The following is a 22,798-nucleotide window of genomic DNA, read 5'->3' on the forward strand; positions in this document are numbered from 1 at the left end:
AAACCACGAATCATACCCCAATTCAAGCTTAATCAAACTAAAAAAATTCTAACTTCTACATTCGATACCGAAACCTATCAAATCAAGTCCGACTAACCTCAAATTTTGCACACAAGTCATAAATGACATAACAAACCTATGGAAATTTTTCAGAACTGGATTCCGACCCCGATATTAAAAAGTCAACTCCCAGGTCAAACTTCCAAACTTAAATTTCTATTTTAACTATTTCAAGCCTAATTCAACTACGGACTTCCAAATAATTTTTCGAGCACGCTCCTAAGTCCAAAATCACCATACAGAGCTATTGGAATCATCAAAACTCTATTCCGAAGTCGATTACACATAAGTAAGCATCTGATCAACCTTTTCAACTTAAGTTTTTATCTTCGAGACTAATGTCACGACCCAAACTCCCTCCATATAACGTCGTGATGGCACCCAGTCTCTACGACTAGGTAAGCCTAACAAATTGCAAAAAATAACAAAATGAAAGTAAAACTTGGAAACTAACAGCAGTGGATAACTGAGTAACTAGTAACAATCCCACTCGGCATGTACAATAACCAATACTATATAAATATACAGTCTTCCCAAAACCCGGAACATCATAAGTCACAAGCTACAGAAGGAAACTAGTAGCTCTATACACCAGAGTCTAACAAAAGAAGCACGGAAGGTAAATGACATAGGAGAGAATATAGGGGGACTTCGAGGTCTGCGGATGCGGCAGATGTACCTTGAAGTCTCCGTACAACATCAAGCACTCTCAACTAGTAGCGGGGCTGATAAGAAGCACCTGGATCTGCACACAAAACATGTGTAGAAGAGTAGCATGAGTACACTATAACGGTACCCAGTAAGTGCCAAGCCTAATGTTGGTCGAGTAGTGACGAGGTCAAGTCAGGCCCACTGGTAAATAATAAATAAGGCAGGAGAATATACAGTATAATAAGAGGCTAGAATTTAACAAAAGGAAATACATCAAGGCAACATTAAGGCACATAGGGGTAAATAGCAGGGGATCTCCTAAGATACCGTCTCGTAGTCCCAAAATAAATATAGAGGGAGAACTCCCGAGGTATCGCCTCGTAGTCTCAAAAGTAAATATACAGGGAGAACTCCCGAGGTACCGTCTCGTAGTCTCAAAAGTTAATATGCAGGGAGAACTCTCGAGGAACTGCCTCGTAGTCTCAAAAGTAAATGTGCAGGGAGAACTCACGAGGAACCGCCTCGTAGTCTCAAAAGTAAATGTGCAGCGAGAACACCCGAGGAACCGCCTCGTAGTCTCAAAACTAAATGTGCATGGAGAACTCCCGAGGAACCACCTCGTAGTATCAAAAGTAAACACACAGGTCAATCCGAAAAATACAACAGTTAACAGCAAGATTTCGACAGTTATAATGATAAAGAACAAGGAAAAGCAGGAAATCATCTAGGCATGCTTCACATAGTTCAAATAAGCAGTTAAAGCACGTAGACATGCGATATTAGGCTAAACATTATAACTACACATATTGGAATAGCTCAATTAAGAATGAAAACAGACTAATACTCATTTAAACGGTATAACTCAAATTAAAGGAAAAACAGGTTGCTACTGAGTAAAATAAATCGAGTTTTACAACAAATAGCATGTGTACGTACTCGTCACCTCACGTACACGGCGCTCACATATCACAACAGTGCCAAATCCTAAGGGGATTTCCCCCACACAAGGTTAGGCAAGCCACTTACCTCAAACCAAGCTCAATCAATCGGTAACAATGCCTTTTCCACAAATATCTGACTCCGAATGGCCCAAATCTAGCCAAAATCAATTACATACCATAAATACAACTAAAAGAAATTAATCTAATTAATGAAATCAAAGCAAAAGCAAGAACTTAGAAAATCGCCCCAAAAGGCCTCCCCGGGCCCACGTCTCGAAATCGGTAAAAGTCATAAAATATGAACACCCATTCACTTACGAGTTCACTCATACCAAAATTATCCAAATCTGATGTCAAAATCCGAATCAAAACTCAAAAACTTATTTGAAGAACCTTCCAAGTTTTTCCCAAATTCCTTAATTAAATGATGAAATCAACTATAGATTATTGGAATATAACCATAAACGAGTTAAGAATCATTACCCCAAAGTTCTCTCTAAAAATTCCTTGAATTATCGCCTCAATCCGAGCTCTCAAAGACCCAAAATGAAAATGAGATCAAACCCTCGAAATTAACCTTTTCTGCCCAGCGATTCTGCATCTGTGAACTACCAGTTGCACTTGCGGAATTTCCATCGCAGGTGCGGAAATGACTTAAGAGGCCTGGGACCGCTTCAGCGATCACTTCCGCGCAGGAGCGGCTCCACTTCTGCGCCTCTTTTGTTGCACCTACGACCACTAGTTACCCAGACCAAGGCCGCATCTGCGAGCTCCCTTCCGCACGTGCAAGTCTGCACCTGCGGTCTCCCCACCGTAGGTGCGAAAATACCAGAAACCAGAAAACTTTAGCAATTTGCATAAGTCCAAATTCAATTCGTTAAGCATTCGAAACATACCCGAGGCCCCTGGAACCTCAACCAAACATACCAACAAGTCCTAAAACACCATACAAACTTAGTCGCTAAAAACACGAATCACCCTCTGATTCAAACTTAATGAATTTTGAAACTTCAAACTTCTACAACCGATGTGGAAACCTATCAAACCACGTCCGATTGATCTCAAATTTTGTACACAAGTCATAATCGACATTACAGACCTAATCCAACTTCCGAAATCGGAATCCGACCCCGATATCAAAAAGTCCACTACTGGTCAAACTTTCTAAAATTTTAACTTTCGCCATTTCAAGCCTAATTTAGCTACAGACCTCCAAAACACAATCCGGACACGCTCCTAAGTACAAAATTACCCAACAGAGCTAATGGAACCAACGAAACTCCATTCCAAAGTTGTCTTCATGCAGTTCCAACTACGATCAAAATCTCAAAACTTTAGCTACAGCTTTAGGGACTAAGTGTCCCAAAACAATCCGAAAATACAACCAAAGCCTCCCGGCAAGTCACATAAGCATAAAGAGATACGAGGAAAGCAGTCAATAGGGTATCGGGGCTATTACTCTCTAAATGACCAGCCAGGTCGTTACATCATCCCCCTCTTAAAACAATCGTTCGTCCTCGAATGAGCATAGAGACATGCCTGAAGTGGTGAAAAGATGTGGATAGCGGTTGTGCATATCATGCTCGGTCTCCCAAGTTGCCTCCTTGACCGGCTGACCCTCCACTGAACCTTCACGGAAGCAATGTTCTTCGACCTCAGCTTTCGAACCTGCCTGTCCAAAATAGTCACCGGCTCCTCAACATAAGATAGATCCTTGTCCAATTGGATTGAGCTGAAATCCAGACATGAGACAGATCACCGTGATACTTCTAGAGCATAGAAACATGGAATACCGGATGAACTCCGGCTAGACTGGGAGGTAAGGCAAGCTCATAAGCAACATCCCCAACACGCCGCAACACCTCAAAGGGACCAATGAACCTTGGGCTCAGCTTTCCCTTCTTCCCGAACCTCCTAACGCCCTTCATAGGCGAAACCCGGAGCAAGACCCGCTCTCCAACCATGAATGCAACATCGCGAACCTTCCAATCCACATAACTTTTCTGTCTGGACTGGGCTGTGTGGAGTCAATCCTAAATTACCTTAACCTTTTCCAAAGCAACCAAGTTTGTACCCAATAATCTAGCCTCGTCCGGCTCGAACCAACCTACTGGAGACCGACACCGCCTACCATACAGAGCCTCATAAGGTGCCATCTGGATGCTCGACTAATAACTATTGTTATAGGCAAACTCTGCAAATGGCAAGAACTGATCCCAAGAACCTCCACAATCTAACACATACGCAGGGAGCATATCCTCTAATATCTGAATAGTGCGCTCGGACTGCCCGTCCGTCTGAGGGTGAAATTCTGTGCTCAGCTCCACTCGAGTACCTAACTTATGTTGTACGGCCTTCCAGAACCATGATGTAAACTGTGTATCCCGGTCAGAGATGATAGATACCAGTATGCCATGAAGCCTGACAATCTCGTGGATATAAATTCGAGCCAACAGCTCAGAATAATAGGTAGTCATCATAGGAATGAAATGAGCTGACTTGGTCAGCCTTCCACAATCACCCAAACTGCATCAAGCTTCCGTTGAGTCCGTGGAAGCCCAACAACGAAATCCATAGTGATCCTCTCCTATTTCCACTCTAGAATCTCTAACTTCTGAAGCAACCCACCTGGCCGCTGATGCTCATACTTCACCTGCTGGTAATTTAGACACCGAAGTATATATTCCACTATGTCCTTCTTCATTCTTCTCCACCAGTAATGCTACCTCAAGTCTTGATACATCTTCGCAGCACCCGAATGAATGGAGTACCACGAACTATGAGCCTCCTAGAGAATCAACTCACGCAATTCATCTACATTGGGCACACATAGCCTGCCATGCATCCTCAATGCACCATAATCTCCAATAGTGACCTCCTTAGCATCACCATGTTGAACTGTGTCCTTAAGGACAAGCAGATAAGGGTCATCATATTGATGCTCCCTGATACGATCATAAAGAGAAGACCAAGAGACCACACAAGCCAATACTCAACTCGGCTTAGAAATATCCAATCTCACAAACTGGCTGGCTAAGGCTTGAACATCCAACGCCAATGGCCTCTCTGCTGTTGGTAGATATGCTAAACTCCCCAAACTCTCTGCCCGGCGACTCAAAGCATCGGCCACCACATTGGCCTTCCTAGGATGGTACAAATTGGTGATATCATAGTCCTTAAGTAGCTCCAACCACCTCCGTTGACGCAAATTAAGATCCTTCTGTTTGAACATATGCTACAAACTCTGGTGATCGGTGTAGATCTCACAAGGGACACCGTACAAATACTGATGTCAAATCTTCAAGGCATGAACAATAGCTGCTAACTCAAGGTCATGGACATGATAGTTCTTTTCATGCACCTTTAGTTGTCTGGACGCGTAGGCAATCACCCTACCGTCCTGCATCAACACCGCACCGAGACCAATCCGTAATGCATCACAATACATAGTATAATACCCCGAACACGTAGGCAATACCCATATTGGGGCTGTAGTCAAAGCTGTCTTGAGCTTCTGAAAGCTCTTCTCACACTCCTTTGTCCACCTGAACGGAGCACCCTTCCGGGTCAGCTTAGTCATAGGTGCTGCAATAAATGAGAATCCCTCTACAAAATAATGGTAATACCCCGCCAAACCAAGAAAACTCCGGATCTCCATAGCTGATGACGGTCTAGGCCAACTCTGCACTGCTTCCACCTTCTTTGGATCCACCTTGATCCTATCACTCGATACTACATGACCCAAGAATGCCACTGATTCTAGCCAAAACTCACACTTTGAAAAAATTTGCATATAACTTCTTTTCTCTCAAGGTCTGAAGCACAGTCCTCAGGTGCTGCTCATGATCCTCCTGAGTCCGAGAGTACACCAGAATGTCGTCAATAAACACAATGACGAATGAGTTAAGATAGGGCCGGAACACACTGTGCATCGAGTGCATAAAAGCTGATGGGGCATTGGTCAGCCCAAAAGACATCACAAGGAATTCGTAGTGACCATACTGAGTCTTGAAAGCAGTCTTCGTGATATTTGGCTCTCGAATCTTCAACTGATGATAGCCGGAACGTTAATCAATCTTGGAAAAACATCCTGGAACCATGTAGCTGATCAAATAAATCATCAATACGAGGCAATGGATATTTGTTCTTCATTGTAACTTTGTTCAATTGGCGATAATCAATGCACATACGCATAGAACCATCCTTCTTCTTCACAAACAAGACAGGAGCACCCCAAGGTGACATATCTTTATAACACACCGGAACAATAGATGTAATGATAGAGTCAGAAGCAACTGCCTCTGTACGAGCCAGAAGAGCATAATATCTGGCCTGGCCTCTCCCTCTAGGGCGACCTCGACCTCCCCGACCTCCACCTCGAGCTGGCTGAGCAGGTGGGGCGGTAGCTGGTGCTGGAATCATAGCCTGAGGACCAGGTGGAGAACGCGGTGGCTGAGAAGTCTGTGGAGGTGCACCCTCCTAAGTCTGGGGCAATCCCTCACCATATGACGGGTGTCGCCACACTCAAAACAAGCTCTCGGAGAGTGTGGCTACTGTGAGAGGCTCGGGACAGGTCTGTTGGATTGGCCAATAAAAGCACCCCATGCAGGAGGCACACTAGATACTGACGGTGCATAATAAGGCTCCTGGGGTCTAGAAGGGGCCGGAATACCACTGGCGACTGGAAGAGCTGAATGAATGGGGCGACTCCCATAGCCCCTACCATGACGAACTGCAGCTGGGGCCCGAGTACCACTGTAAGTGCCAGACTCTCGAGACCTCTTGGCCTCCCTTTCCTCTCTCTCCCAAGCAAGCATACCCTCTAATCTCCTAGTAATACCCACAACCTACTGGTAAGAAATATCCATCTCCAACTCCCGGGCCTTGCTAAGCCTGATACTGGGGTGGAGTCCCTCGATAAACTGACGAACCCTCTCTCGAATTGTGGCAACCAAGGCTGGTGCATGTCGGGCCAAATCACTGAAACGAACCGCATACTCTGATACAGTCATAGCACCCTGGTGCAGCTGCTCAAACTCCGCACGCCATGCGTCCCTGAGGCTCTGAGGGACATACTCTCTCAAAAATATGTCCAAGAACTGAGCCCATGTAAGTGAAGCTGCCTCAGCTGGACTACTCAACTCATAAGCATGCCACTACTGATAGGTTGCTCCTCTAAGCTAGAATATAGTAAAAGAAACCCCTCTCGACTCTGCTATACCCATAGTACGGAGAATACGGTGACACTCCTTCAGAAAACCCTGGGCATCCTCTGAGGCCAATTCACTGAAGGTAGGAGGATGCTACTTATACCTCTCAAGTCCGAGCTGCTCCGCCTCAGAAATTGCTGCCCTAACCTCGGGCTGAGCTGGAGCTACTGGCTGCATCGATAAAATCTCCGGAACCTGGTCTACCTGAGCCCGCTGCTCTGGAGTACCGGTGACGGGAGTCTGTGCTCCTCCCCCGGCCTGAGATGTGGCAGGAGCAAGTGGAATCAATCCAGCCTGAGCTAAGGTGCTGAACATACTCAAAAACTGGGCTAGAGTCTCATTGAGGGCTGGTGTAGCAACAAGTACCTCAGGTGTCTGCCCTCCAGCTGGAGCTACTGGGGGCTCCTCTGTCGAAGCTTGCGCAAGTACTCTGGCTGCACCGCATGGACGTCCTCGATCTCTACCCCGGCCACTCACGGCTCTAGCAGGGGGTACGGGTGTCTGGTCATCAGATCCTCATGTACGTGTCCTCCCCATCTGTGAGAGAATAGAATACATAAGTTTAGAATTTCGAAGTCAATAATTTTGCACGACAAGGAATCAAAGAAGTGTAATTTTTCCTAACGGTTCCATAGCCTCTCGAAGATAAATATAGATGAATCTATACCAATCCGCGAGGCTATACTAAACTTGCTTGTGACTCACGACACCTATGAACCTAAAGCTCTGACACCAACTTGTCACGAGCCAAACTCCCTCTGTATAACATCGTGACGACACCTAGTCTCTACGACTAGGTAAGCCTAACTAATTATGGAAAATAACAAAATGAAAGTAAAACTTGGCAACTAACAGTAGTGGATAACTGAGTAACTATTAATAATGTCACTCGACATGTACAATAACCAATACTCTATAAATACACAGTCTTCCTAAAACCCGGAACATCGTAAGTCACACCAGATTCTAACAAAAGAAGTACGGAAAGTAAATGACATATGAGAGAATAGAGGGGGACTCCGAGGTCTGCGGATGTGGCAGATGTACCTTGAAGTCTCCGTACAACAGCAATCACTCTCAGCTAGTAGCGGGGCTGATAAGAAGCTCCTGGATCTGCACACAAAACATGTGCAGAAGAGTAGCAAGAGTACACGACAACGGTACCCAGTAAGTGCCAAGCCTATCCTCGGTCGAGTAGTGACGAGGTTAGGTCAAGCCCACTGGTAAATAATAAATAAGGCAGGAGAATATACAGTATAATAAGAGACCAGAATTTAACAAAAAGAAACACAGCAAGGCAACAGTACAACACACATGAGTAAACAGCAGGGGATCTCCCAAGATACCGTCTCCTAGTCCTAAAATAAATATACAGGGAGAACTCCCGAGGTACCGCCTCGTAGTCTCAAAAGTAAATATACATGGAGAACTCCCGAGGTACCGCCTCGTAGTCTCAAAAGTAAATATGCAGGGAGAACTCCCGAGGAACCGCCTCGTAGTCTCAAAAGTAAATGTGTAGGGAGAACTACCGAGGAACCACCTCGTGGTCTCAAAAGTAAATGTGCAGGGAGAACTCCCGAGGAACCTCCTCGTAGTCTCAAAAGTAAACACACAACTCAAACCGATAAATACAATAGTTAACAGCAAGATTTCTACAGTTATACTAATAAAGAACAAGGAAAAGCAGGAAATCAACTAGGCATGCTTCACAGAGTTCAAATAAGCAGCTAAAGCACGTAGACATGCGATATGAGGCTAAATAGGATAACTACACATAGTGGAATAGCTCAATTAAGAATGAAAACAGACTAATACTCATTTAAATGGTATAACTCAAATTAAAGAAAAAATAGGTTGTTACTCAGTAAAATAAATCGGGTTTTACAACAAATAGCCCGTGTACGTACTCGTCACCTCACGTACACGGCGCTCACATATCACAACAGTACCAAATCTTAAGCAGATTTCCCCGACACAAGGTTAGGCAAGCCACTTACCTCTAACCAAGCTCAATCAATCGGTAACAATGCCTTTTCCATGAATATCCGACTCCGAATGGCCCAAATCTAGCCAAAATCAATTACATACCATAAATACAACTAGAAGAAATTAATCTAATTAATGAAATCAAAGCTAAAGCAAAAAATTAAAAAATCGCTCCAAAAAGCCTCCCCAGGCCTACATCTCGGAATCGAGTAAAAGTCACAAAATATGAACACACGTTCACTCACGAGTTTACTCGTACCAAAATTATCCAAATCCGATATCAAAATCCGAATCAAAACTCAAAAATTTATTTGAAGAACCTTTCAACTTTTTCCCAAATTTCTTAACCAAATTCCTTAATTAAATGATGAAATCAACTATAGATTAGTGGAATATAACCATAAACGAGTTAAGAATCATTACCCCAAAGTTCTCTCTGAAAAATACTTGAATTATCGCCTCAATCCGAGCTCTCAAAGACCTAAAATGAAAATGAGATCAAACTCTCGAAATTGACCTTTTCTGCCCAGCGATTCCGCATCTGCGGACTACCAGTCTGTCACGACCCAAAATGTCCACCTTCGGACCGTGATGTCGCCTAATATTTCACTTGCTAGGCAAGCCAACGTTAGAATAATATTATATATTTTTAAAACAATTTTTAAAATTTATTAATAATCAAAGAACAACTGCGGAAGTAAAGTTTGAAATGTAATGAATAATCCATAAAAACAACGGTGTCTAAATACCATCCCAAAATTGGTGTCACAAGTGCACGAGCTTCTAGAATAATACAAATAAAGGTCTGAATAAAATAAAGCTGTATGGAAACAAACACACAACTAAAGTAAAATAGACGGGGACTTCAGAACTGCGGACGCCATGTAGTTATACCTCAAGTCTCCTCCGAGTAGCTGAAATCCGAGCAAGTCTATGGCACGTCGCTGGGACCAACTCCGAAATCTGCACAAGAAGTGCAGAGTGTAGTATTAGTACAACCAACCCTATGTACTGGTAAGTGTTGAGCCTAACCTCAACGAAGTAGTGACGAGGCTAAGGCGGGTCACTTACATTACTTATACGCAATATTAGTAACAACAACAATAATAGAAATAAATCAGGTAACTCATTTATAATAATTGAAGCCAACTCAGCAGTCATAACCAATTATCATTTCCATAAATTCTGTTGCAGCGTGCAACCCGCTCTCACAATATATTCACATTCAATTCTGTTGCAACGTGCAACTCGCTCTCACAATATATTCATTTTCAATCCTCTCATATAATTATTTTTAATCAAGTATATATATTGACTTTTAAATAAGTCTATTGCGGCGTGCAATCCGATCCCCCAAATATTGACTTTTAGTAAGTCTGTTGCGGCGTGCAATCTGATCCCCCAATATTGACTTTTAATAAGTCTGTTATATATTTATTTCAATCAAGTATATATAAACTTTTTAATAAGTCTGTTACGGCGTGCAATCCGATCCCCTAATATTGACTTTTAATAAGTCTGTTATATATTTATTTCAATCAAGTATATATAGACTTTTTAATAAGGTTGTTACGGCGTGCAATTCGATCCCCCAATATTGACTTTTAATAAGTCTGTTATATATTTATTTCAATCAAGTATATATAGACTTTTTAATAAGTCTGTGGCGGCGTGCAATCCGATCCCCCAATTTTGACTTTTAATAAGTCTGTTATATATTTATTTCAATCAAGTATATATATATATATATATATATATATATATATATATATAAAATTTTTAATAAGTCTGTTGCGGCGTGCAATCCGATCCCCCAATATTGACTTTTAATAAGTCTGTTGCGGCGTGTAACCTGATCCCCCACTATTGACTTTTAATAAGTTTGTTGCGGCGTGCAACCCGATCCCCCAATATATCCATTTCAATCAATTTTCATAGAACAAATTTCCCCAATAAATGCAACAATTGATATTAAATTATAAGACAACAAGCATACAATAATTATGATTTAATTATGAAACAAACAATGACAAATAGCAAATTAATATGGAAATCAGGGAGAAAATAGGCAGCTCAATATTTAATATGCTAAATGTCAAATAACAATTAAAACACATAATTCAAATAGCATGTAATAATTAATGCAGGAATTCAAGAATTAATATTTGACAAAGAATATGAGAGAAATAATTATTATAATAATTAATTTATGATTTAAAATAATTTATGATTTTTCAAATAAGCAGGTAAATAATTAATTTGACGACGTATAGATACTCGTCACCTCGCCTATACGTCGTTTACATGCATTTCACATAATAAATAATTGAAGGGTTCTATTCCTTCAAGTCAAGGTTAACCACGACACTTACCTCGCTTTGCAAATTCGAATCAATTACTCAACCACATCTTTTCCTTTTAAATTTATCTCCGAAAGCTTCAAAGTTATTCACAAACAATTCAATATATTCAATACTAATCATAGGAATTAATTCCATATGAATATACTATTTTTTCGGATAAAAATCCGGAATTCATTAAAATATTCGATAGTGGGACCCACGTCTCATATCCCGAAAAAATTCGCAAAATCCGAACGCCCGTTCCGCTACGAGTTCGACCATACAAAAATTATCCAATTCCGATGTCAAATGGACCTTCAAATCTAAATTTTCATTTTTTTGAAAAGTTTTACAAAAAATCCAATTTCTTCCATCTAAATCCGAAATAAATGATGAATATAGACATGGATTTGTGAAATATAATCACTTTTGGTTAAAGAACACTTACCCAATTCAAAGTCGTGAAAATCTCCCTTGAAATCGCCCAAATCCGAGACTTGAAACTCAAAAATGAGTAAAAATGGCGACTTCCGAATTTATGGGCTTTGCCCAGTTATTTTCGCATATGCGGATAAAAGTTCCGCATTTGCGAACTCGCATTTGGGAGACAAGGCTCGCATTTGCGATGCCAGGCTGCCAGGTGAAGTTCCGCATCTGCGGACACTCCTGTTGCACCTACGACATCCGCTTCTGCGCAAAATGGCCGCACCTGCGAAGACCCCAAGCCAGCCCAGTCCCGCATCTGCGCAATTCCGCTGCACCTGCGGTCAAGACCCTCGCAAGTGCGATTACATCAGAGGCAGAAATTTTCAGAATTAGCTTAAGTTCACAATTCGATCCGATTTCTATCCGAATCACACTCGGGGTACTCGGGACCCCGTCCGAATATACCAGCAAGTCCAGAAACATAATACGGACTTACTCGGGGTTTCAATTCCCGCCAAACAATATCAAAATTACAATTCACACCTCGATTCAAACTTTTAAGTTTTAAACTTTTCAATTTGCAAATCTTGTGCCAAAACATATTAAATGAATCCGGAATGACTTCAAATTTGGCACACAAGTCATAAATAACATAACGGAGCTATTCAAATTTTCAGAATCGGATTCCGGCTCTGATATCAAAAAGTCAACCCCGTGGTCAAACTTGAAAGTCTTTAGCCTTTAAATTGCTAGTTCCTTTAAATGGTCATAACTTGAGCTAGAGACCTCCAAATTAAATTTCGGGCATACGCCCAAGTCTCAAATCACGATACGGAGCTACCAGAACTGTCAAAATACTGATCCAAGTCCGTTTGCTAAATATGTTAACTAAAGTCAACTCAGTTGAGTTTTAAAGCTCTATTTCACATTTTAATCCATTTTTTACATGAAAACTTTTTGAAAAATTTTACGCACTGTGCACGCAAGTCGAGGAATGATAAATGGTACTTTTTAAGGTCTTAGAACACATAATTACTTATTAAATTTAAAGATGACATTTTGGGTCATCACATAGTCGTACCTGCGACGCTGCACCTGTAGAATTTCCATCGCAGGTGCGGAAATGACTTAAGAGGCCTGGGACTGCTTCTACGATGAGGTGGTCACACCTGCGGACAATGGTCCGCTTCTGCGAACTCCTCAACCACTCGGCTCCCGCTTCTGCACCCCTTTTCTCGCACTTGCGACCACTGGTTACCCAGACCAGGGCCGCATCTGCGAGCTCCATTCCACACGTGCGAGTCCGCACCAGCTGTCTCCCCATCGCAGGTGCGAAAACACCAGAAATCAGAAAACTTCAGCAATTTGCATAAGTTCAAATTCAATCCGTTAAGCATCCGAAACACACCCGAGGCCCCCGGGACCTCAACCAAACATACCAACAAGTCCTAAAATACCATACGAACTTAGTCGAACCTTCAAATCACATCAAACAATGCTAAAAACACAAATCACCCTCCGATTCAAACTTAATGAACTTTGAAGCTTCAAACTTCTACAACAGATACCGAAACCTATCAAACCACGTCCGATTGATCTCAAATTTTGCACACAAGTCATAATCGACATTACGGACGTACTCCAACTTCCAAAATCAGAATCCGACTCCAATATCAAAAAGTCCACTACCGGTCAAACTTCCCAAAATTTTAACTTTTGCCATTTCAAGCCTAATTTAGCTACAGACCTCCAAAACACAATCCTAACACGCTCCCAAGTCCAAAATCACCCAACGGAGCTAACGGAAATGACAAAACTCCATTCCGGAGTCGTCTTCATACAGTTCCAACTACGGTCAAAATCTTAGACTTTAGCTACAACTTTAGGGACTAAGTGTCCCAAAACGCTCCGAAAACAAAACCAAAGACTCCCGGCAAGTCACATAAGCAGAAAGAGGAAGCAGTAAATAGGATATCGGGGCTATTACTCTCTAAACGACCGGAAGGTTCGTTACAACTATGTGTGTTAATTCATTTCAAAACCTCACCGGACCCGAACCAATTACCCCGGCAAGTCACGTAACCACTGTAAAGAATAAATTAAGCAGTAAATGGAGGAACAAGACTGTAATACTCAAAACAACCAGTCGGGTCGTTACAGATTTTGTCGGAAATATGGTCGAAAATATTTTTAAAAAATATAATTGATATTTTTTTTAAAATTCCGACCGATTTCGTCTGAAATTTTAGTCGAAAATTTACGATTTTCTAGTAGTGAATTGGTCATCTAAGCAAAGGGATTCAATATACGAGTCGAAAAATAATGTATACGTCAGCCAAATCAATATTACAGAGTGTTATGTGTTTTCATCTTGGAATCATGAACAGATGTGAGAAGCCAACAACAAATTAATGGTAAAATAGTTCTCTCTTTCGTCCATAATAAGTGGTTTTTTACATAATCAAGAAGGAATTAACTTTATTTTTTTCAAAATTTGTCCTTATTTTTGACAAGGTGGGTTGCTCTGATGGTAAGCACCCTCCACTTCCAACCAAGAGGTTGTGAGTTCGAGTTACCCCAACAGTAAGGTGGGGAGTTTTTGGAGGGAAGGATGCCGAGGGTCATTTGGAAACAGCCTCTCTACTCCAGGGTAGGGGTAAGGTCTGCGTACACACTACCCTCCCCAGACTCCACTAGTGGGATTATACTGGGTTGTTGTTATTGTTGTTGTTGTTGTCCTTATTTAATTATCCCAATGCATTAAGTTAAAAATATACAAATTTTAATTATGAGTAATTTAGTCAAAACGCCTATTTTTTTTAGAAGTTAGTATTTTCTTAAGGGGTGTGTCAAAGATAAAAGAAAAAAGGTCAAGGAAAACATCATATCCAAATTTAAATTTCGTGAATTAAATAGATTTAACTAAATTACCCGTAAAAATAACACTCCTGTAAATTAATATTAGTAATAATATAATGTTGCACTTTTAAAATATCATAAAATGGAACCAGAATCGTGTGAATTGGGATAGATTTGTGCTAATTATATTACTAGGAATAAACAAACAATGTATTTTTTCCTTCAATCTCTAACATTTTTAGGCGGTTTTAAACCTAGAAGTATTTATTTGGTTTTTTTATTTATCTACGAAGTAGTACTGTATTTGAAAAATATTTATAAAAGAAAAACACTCCCCTTTCCTTATTTGATATGGTTTATGTAAGAATACTTTTCCTACACTGACATGGTTTATGCAAATTTAGTTTGCAGCTGCTTATGTACTTTTCCATATTTTCTTTTGTCGTTTTGACTTCCTACTTCAACTAGGATACTAAAAACCCTAGTAGTATTCTATAAAAACAAACCAAAGCCCTTCAATTCCTCATGCATTGAAATCATTCAAAGCTCTCTCAAGAAAGCAAAACACTCCATTCAGATTTTTCACCTTCACAATGTCTTCCAAGAAACTCTTAGTCTTAAAGACAAGAGATGGCGAGGAATTCGAACTTGACGAGGCAGTGGCCGTGAGGTCAGAAGCCATCAAAAATATGGTGGAAGATGATTGCGCTTCAAACGCCATTCCTCTGCCTAATGTCGACAGTAAAACAATGGCCAAAGTGGTCGAATACTGGAAAAAACACTCCGAGGAGGGCGTCTCCGGGGACGAGTTGAAGGATTTTGACAAGAATTTTGTGAAGGTGCTGAATTACTCAGAGTTGTATGATCTAATTTTAGCTGCTAATTATCTTAATGATAAGGAGCTATTGGATATATTGTGTCAAGAAACTGCTGATAGGATTAAAGGGAAAACGCCAGAGGAAATACGTAAAGCATTTAATATCAAGAATGATTTTACCCCTGAAGAAGAGGAGCAAATCCGTCAAGAGAATGCTTGGGCCTTTGATTGATTTATAACAGTGTTTCCTATTTATTTTGTTTAGAAGTAAAACTGTCTAGGTATCTCCTATTTTTTGTGATCTTTTTTGTTTTGTTTTTGGTTTTGAGTTCGATCTCCTGATGTTTTCTTTCTAGAATTTGTTTCGTTTTGAATGATTTAAGAGTTTCTTATGATTAAACTTATCTAGTAATTAAGTACCTTTATTATAAGTTTGAGTGCGGCTAAGTGATATCTTTTTCATAAAAATTAAGTCAATTTTATTCTAATGATGGATGAATAGCCAAAGGGAATTGATGCTACTGCGAATGTGTATTATGAATATTAAAAATCAAAGAAATAAGAAAAAGGAAAGATATTTATCCTATATTTTTTATTTTTGCAAAAAAAGTATTTGTGCTATCTAATGAATGCATTAAATCTTATAATGCAGTAGAAGTTTAAGTATAGAAGAAGATAGACTAATTTTGAAATTATTTTGGAGGTAAATTCATGGCATAATTTATTTCATGAAGAAGCAAATATGGTTCAATTCCTACATGAGATTCTTGAAAAAATCATTCATAAAATTCATAACAAAGAATCTAGTGTTGTTCAAAGTTTACAAAATTTTTTCATAAATTCCTAACACTAATAAAATGGTTAAAATTACATCCCTAAAATTCTTTAAGGGACTTTTTGCGGCAACATTTAGTGGCGACTCTATTTGTTGCAACAAATATTATACTAGTAGTGGCGACTTAAAAAGTCGCTGCATAAGCTAAATATTTAGTGGCGAGGTTTTTAGGTAATTTTACATTCCAGCTAAGAACATAATTTTGGCTCCATAGTTCTAGCAGCGACTTGTAAATAGTCGCCTCAAAAGGACAACAGGTCGTTCCAAATAGAATAATTGATTTTATTTTAAATAAAAAAAGTACTAAATAGAATATCCAAAAATATCAAATGCTCTCTTCCCTAGATTTCTTTGCTCCAATACTAGTTCTTTGCTGCGTTTCTTCTCTGTGAAATTCTCAATATTTTCTCTGCTCAAACACCTCACAATCTCTGAAATCGCTCAAATTACAGTAGAGACAACTCAAAGAAGGAAGGAGGAAAGTTCAAAGTTTGAAAATCGTTGCGAGGGTAAGCTGTTCTAAGCCGTTCGAAGTTTTGAAGGTACAATGTCTATCTATCTCTATTTTTATTTCCCCTATTTTGTCGATTCTCGATCTTGACGGTCGTCTCTCAATTATCTCTTTCTTTGGACGTGCTGAAAGTTTTTTTTTTTTTTTTTTTTTTTGAAATTCTAGACCTTTTGGTGTTGTTATTGTGATTGAATGTTTGATATTACACTGGGTATCTCTAATTTTGTAAGTTTTTCAAAGAAAAGGGCCTCTTTTAGGTTAAATTTACCTGGGTTTTTAGCTTTGAAGATGGATTCTGTTGCTTTTTAAGTATCTGAGTGTTAAGAAATTTCCTGAAGTGTTTAATTTCCGGATCATGAGCATTTTTTCTTGGTTTAATCTCTGCCTTATTCACATAAGAGCATTCTTCACTTCAGCCTAATATATTCTACTCTTTGTACTTTCTCTGTGTATGTAGAAAAAGGGCATACTTGTATGTAATTCAGGAAGGAGAGCATGTGAGTCACATCTTAAACTCAGCTTATATAATTGATATTCTTTTATGAAATCAGGTTATTTCGAAGAACATTCAAAGGTTTCATTTTTTTCTCTCCGGGAACTTCAACATCCTTAATGATGATACCATCTTTATGTTGTTTCCCTAGTATGTGGCTCTCATTTTGAGTTAGGATTTTGCACCGAAGTATGATATGCATGGATTTTGATACTGTCAAATATGACTTGAGTCACTCAATTGCGATGCTGTTAGATATTGATTCTCTTGTAGTGTGTTATTGAGATGTATTTGTGTTTGTTCCATATTTGACTACTCAGGTATATCAAATAGGAAATTAAAACAGACTTTAGCATTTATTTATGTAGGAAAGTGAAACAGAAAGATGGAACCTGCTTACTGCTTTTGAACTGAACCTTTTCTAGTTTTACAAGTAGAAAATACTTGTCCTACTTTTTATTTGATATTGTTTCCCAAATATAGTTTGAGTTTCTTACTTTAATGGTTTCAAACATTGAAAAGTATTGAATATGAATTTAATCAAACAGCTACAGGTGTTTAGTGATGGGACCTGCATATTTTTGCATTTGGCTCCAATTCCAGATGGTTATTTACTTTTTATTTTATTAGTTATATATCAATTCTTTGAAGGAGGAGTTAACTTTCTAAATACTGGTAACACGGTAAGATGTCAAGAAACGTAGTAAGATTAGGAACTAGGAAGAGAAAGAGATACTTTTCATGGTAATAATGATGTCTAATTGAGTGTCATGGTTTAGTTCGCTGCATTTTTTATCATACAATTGTATAAATTTTCATGATTCAGTTGTTCCAAGTGTTTCACAAATAAAGTTCATGATGCTTGTATCGTTAATTTCGTAAATAGAATCAGTATTGAAGTAGAACCGGTGCTTAGCCTGACTATATTTGGCATGAATATCAAACGTAATATTACATTTGTGTTTAGGATAAATCTGAAGGTTGTGGCGGGCTGCGAAAGCATAAGTTGCAAGCCTTTGTGATCAGCACTATGCTGCTTTTTAGAGCATGAAAAGCCGATTTGCGAAGGAATATGGAACAGGAGTTGCAAAGGAGGTTGGAAGAGGAGCGTGAACAAGTGGATATAGAACAATAAGCTGCTTTCATGACCCGAATGCAACAGGTACTGCTAATATTTTTGTACTCTTCATGACCTGGTATGATCAAAGAAGGAAATTGGATTCTATATCTTCAATATGTGGCTTTTTCATCTGAATCAACCTGAATAGACTTTAGAAGTGAATTTTAGTAATGACTGATACTTGTGTTTTTTGTTAGAATGGATAAGATATTGTACGCCTGCGTCATTTACATGCTCTTTTAAATATGGAACTTTGAAAGAGGCTTCTCAGATCTAATGTGTTAGCTTCTTCTAAAGTTTTTGACCCTTGTGTTACAGCAATAAACTTCAGTTACACTAAAGCATAAAACTAGCAAGTTCCATCGAACTAGGTCCATTTTCTGCCATTAAGAAGTTTACCATTTCTGGTGTCTTTTCTTGAAAATATTTTGACAGTGATAATATCAAGATTGTGCTATATCCTTCCAGGATTTAGGGTGATAAAATTGTAAACAAGTCTTATGCACTTATTTATAACATTACCTTGTATCATCTGTTGAATATCATTCTTAAGATACATCCCACTTGAGCAACACATGATTTGTTTATTTGGTGGAATTACTGCACATTGAATTTCAGATGTATTGATATATGAACAATCTTCTTTCTGATAGAATAACTCTCACACAATGTACACGCCTAGTTCTATTTAGAATTGATCTTTCATTTAAGTTTTGGGATTATTGTCACCCCTTTTACTATTTGCATTAAATTGTGAGAATTGTCAAAGTGATGTGTGTTTTTTTACTTTAATAACAGGGACAAGGTCCAAGGTTCATAAACAATGGCGTAAAATGAACAATAAAGTATTGTGTAGTCTATATTGTAATTGACTTTTTAGTAGTGGAAGTAATTTTAATATTTTGTTTGAGAAATGCTTTTCGGTGTTTGTTGGACAATATTTGATTCTCTTAATACTTGTAGACAATTGATAGAAATATATTTGTATTTTAATTTTAGACAATTGGTTGCCACTAGAAATGTAGTATAATTGTGGTCATTATAGTTGCTGAATGAATAAGTTTTAGTGACGACAGAACCTTGTCACAAAAGATTAGTTGTGGCGAATTGAGAGTTTCCACAAAAGTGATAATGCTTTTTGTAGCGACTACAATCGCCTCTAAACATCATTATGATTTGATAGTTTAACAGTTTTTGTGGCGAGTATAGTCGCTACTAGGCATTTTCATAATTGTTCGCCACTGATGGTTAAATAGTTTTAGTGGCGACTAGGGTTGCCGCTAAAGGTCATTTTACCGCAGCGACTTGGTTAAAATCTATTTCGGGGAACTACTTTTTGTGGCGTATATGTTTAACTTTCGTGGCGTATCTAGCCGCCACTAATTCATACCATTTGTGGCGACTCCTATATGTCGCTACAAGAAACATTTAGTAATGGATTTACTTGCGGCAAGCTAATTGTCGCCACTATAAACAACTAGCAGCAACTTTCAGGACTTTTGTAGCAACTTGTGTCGCCGCAAAAAGTCTAATTTATTGTAGTTACACTAGCCTATTGGAATAGGCCTGAAGGCAGCCTATTCATTTGTCATTCTTCGTGAAGGTGAAATTATCGTGACAAGAATTAATGGAGATAAAATTAGAGCCGCAAGAAATTGGAGGCGCAAAGATTATGAAACTTACTGTGTTTATGTCTTAAGATAGTTCTCCAATAGATTATGGAGTACAAATTCGTAATTGTTCGAGAGCAAATAGAAATATGAAATTCCCCCAATCAATCTATAGAATCTTCTAGTCGAAATTCTCTTTCTTGAATTGGTTATTTTCATTTTCCAAAGGAAAATATTTTACTTTTCAAATAAACTTGTTTTAATAAGGTGACCTAACACAACAAAATCCATTGTTAAGTGGCAATTTCTAAATAATTTTTTTTTAAATGATTTTTTGTCACTTCAAAAGTGAAATCCCTCTGACATTAAAAATACTAACTCCATCCTTTAAGGGGAAAAAAAGGTGTCACACTATATATAACGTTCAATGCTACTATTCTTTTAGTTATCTATTAGATAGTTATAGTGAAAACTTTGCTTTATGCTCTCACAAGCTTCCTTGCATTAGTTAAAATACATACACATTTAAATTGAATGCTTTCAATTCCTTAAAGATGGACAATCCATATAGAGTCACTACAATGTTACACTTTTGTTTAGAACTTTATGAAGAACTTGACTAGCATAATAATTCTCTATTCCTTAAGTTAATTAATAATGTTATTGTTGAAAAGGCCTTGTTTTAGTTAACAAAGCTAATATTGAAAAAGTCCCGTCACAACAAAGTATGTATTGCTTGTTGACCAATTCATCATATGATCTTGCACACTTTTCACTTGTTTTCTCATCATTTGATTCTCCTAATATTTTCTATTTTTCGTCTTTCTTTATCAAGACCCTCTTTTCTATATATAACAAAGTTGTTATTATCAGGAGAGCATAAAGAACAAATGGCAAACTCGAAAAATCAAATAACAAATCAACAGACCCAAACTCAGAAGAGGGATCTCCTATAAGAGTTTTGTGTTTGTACTAAGTGCATACTAGACTATTACAGGAATGGGGGAACCTCCCTTATTTAGCTTTTATAATAGAACTAGGTCACTAACAAAGAAAATTAACAAAGATTAATATATCAGAATGTCGTAATGTTAATTTTCTTTGTAGCTAGTTCTTGTTTAGTTAGAACTTAACACCTTAGTTTAGTGTGTTCCATAAATGGATTAATTTAAACAGTTAGTCCTAGATCATGTCCTCCAAAACTAAAAAAAAGTACTATAATTTTTGAAAGATATACAATGGTTCATATATATTATTCTTAAATTTGTCCTGAAAAGTCAACTTTATGCCTAAACTTTATGGGCGACCTTTTAACCTTTACATTACTCAAAGAGGAACTAATATTGTATGATGGAAGGTAGTTTATACTTGTCCTATGACCTCTTACCATCATATTTTTACTTTTTTATCACATCAGGGGAGATGGTGAAAAAAGACAAAGAAAATACTAGTGGAAGGCAGGGAGCTCACTTCTTACTTTTTACACATTTTTTTCTTTTCTTTTTCTTTTTTACTCTTTTCTTGTTCAGTATTTTTTTCATTCTCTCTTTCTATGCGTCACATTATCTTTCCACTCCAAAATCTCTACGATCACCTTATTTCACCCTTCCACCACCACATTTCTTCATTGCAAAACCCATGGCCTTGTTTCCTGAATAGCAAAAATTAGGTGGGTATATGGATGTGGTTGGTTCGGATTTTATCAAAATGAAACCAAACCAACTATATCAGTTTGGATTGGTTCGATTTTATTGGATTTTCTGTGTTTTTCAGATTTTTCGGTCTTTTTGAGATGAATATTATTTCAATCTTACTTAAAATTATAGATAAAGTTTTGACAAGTTAATATATATATTTAGTAAAAATTAATAAAAAACTATCAAACATATGAACATCATTTTATCTTTAAACTTAATCTAAGAACACGCTTGGCCAGCTTTTTTCAAACTTGACGGTCAAGTTCCCTGCTACTTCCGTAAATACGTCTTGGATGAGCACTTGCTTTTGCGTATTTCTCGAAAACAACCTACTAACTTGGGTTTAAAAAAAATAAATCTAGAAAATTTGACTGATTACAGATTAAAGAGGTCTTTGGGGGTTTAAAACAAGAAGACTTTTCAGAAACCGCTATTGTTTAGTGGCTATTAACTTTCTATAGTTACCATATACATAATTACTTTCTATATCTACTATTCAGTTGTTACAGTAGTGTATTCGCTGTATTTGGGTTGTTATATTCATGAATACAGCAGGAAAAAGCGCCTAAAATCAGGACAGTCTAGTTGTACGCGCATGTATTCACATGTATTTGCACTGTTGTGTTCATGAATACAGCAGCAAAAAACGCATAAAATCAGGCAGTCCAGTTGTACGTGCATGTATTCACATGTATTCGCGCCATGTTTTCATGAATACAGTAACAACAATCACCTTAAAAATAGGTATGTCCAGCTGTCTAATAACAAAAATAATATCAATTAGCGTGATACATTCCTAATATAACTCAATAAAATCAATTCTAACATGCCTCATTATCAACCCAATTAATTAGAATAATTTTTCAGTTGTATATAACTGTTGTATTTAACTTTTGTATTTAGTGTGTTTCAATATTTTTTTTTACTGTTGCATTCATTAGATTCAATGTTTGTATTTACTGTACGCGCCATTTTATATTTAGTATATTCAAATGTATTTGTATTAACAGTATTTTAGTTATTGCTAATACATGTTATTACTACTGTATTCACTATATTTCATTGGCTGTATTTACTATATTTTTATTTGTATTCAGTGTATTTTACTGTAGTTTAAAATTAAATGTATTCACTGTTTATATTTTGTTCTATTTTAATATTTGTATGCAGTGTATTTCAATGTTTATATCCTATATTAAAAAAATACAGATCTTCGAAATATATAAATACAGGCAAAAAA

The 22,798-nt window shown here is 38.0% G+C and overlaps 1 protein-coding gene and 1 long non-coding RNA gene across 3 annotated transcripts; both read left to right on the forward strand.

Annotated features, from left to right (window-relative positions):
* Positions 1–15,022: 15,022 nt before the first annotated feature.
* On the forward strand, positions 15,023–15,674 carry LOC104114675 (SKP1-like protein 1). The gene has a single exon (XM_009625177.4). The coding sequence runs from the start codon at positions 15,069–15,071 to the stop codon at positions 15,522–15,524; it is 456 nt and encodes a 151-aa protein (XP_009623472.1). The 5' UTR covers positions 15,023–15,068; the 3' UTR covers positions 15,525–15,674.
* Positions 15,675–16,418: 744 nt separating this feature from the next.
* On the forward strand, positions 16,419–19,165 carry LOC104114676 (uncharacterized). 2 transcript variants are annotated; one of them, XR_004511696.2, is made up of 4 exons: positions 16,419–16,669; positions 17,096–17,135; positions 18,099–18,293; positions 19,050–19,165. It is a non-coding gene; the product is annotated as an uncharacterized lncRNA (long non-coding RNA). The 2 variants fall into 2 exon arrangements; XR_690448.4 differs by lacking the exon at positions 17,096–17,135 and having other exon boundaries at positions 16,424–16,669.
* The last annotated feature ends 3,633 nt before the right edge of the window (positions 19,166–22,798 follow it).

The sequence above is a fragment of the Nicotiana tomentosiformis genome, chromosome 2 (assembly GCF_000390325.3).
Source record: "Nicotiana tomentosiformis chromosome 2, ASM39032v3, whole genome shotgun sequence".
Classification (NCBI taxonomy): Eukaryota; Viridiplantae; Streptophyta; class Magnoliopsida; order Solanales; family Solanaceae; genus Nicotiana; species Nicotiana tomentosiformis.

Excerpts from the sequence above, each read along its gene's own strand:
- LOC104114675 (XM_009625177.4), top strand. The coding sequence starts at position 15,069 with ATGTCTTCCAAGAAACTCTTAGTCTTAAAGACAAGAGATGGCGAGGAA.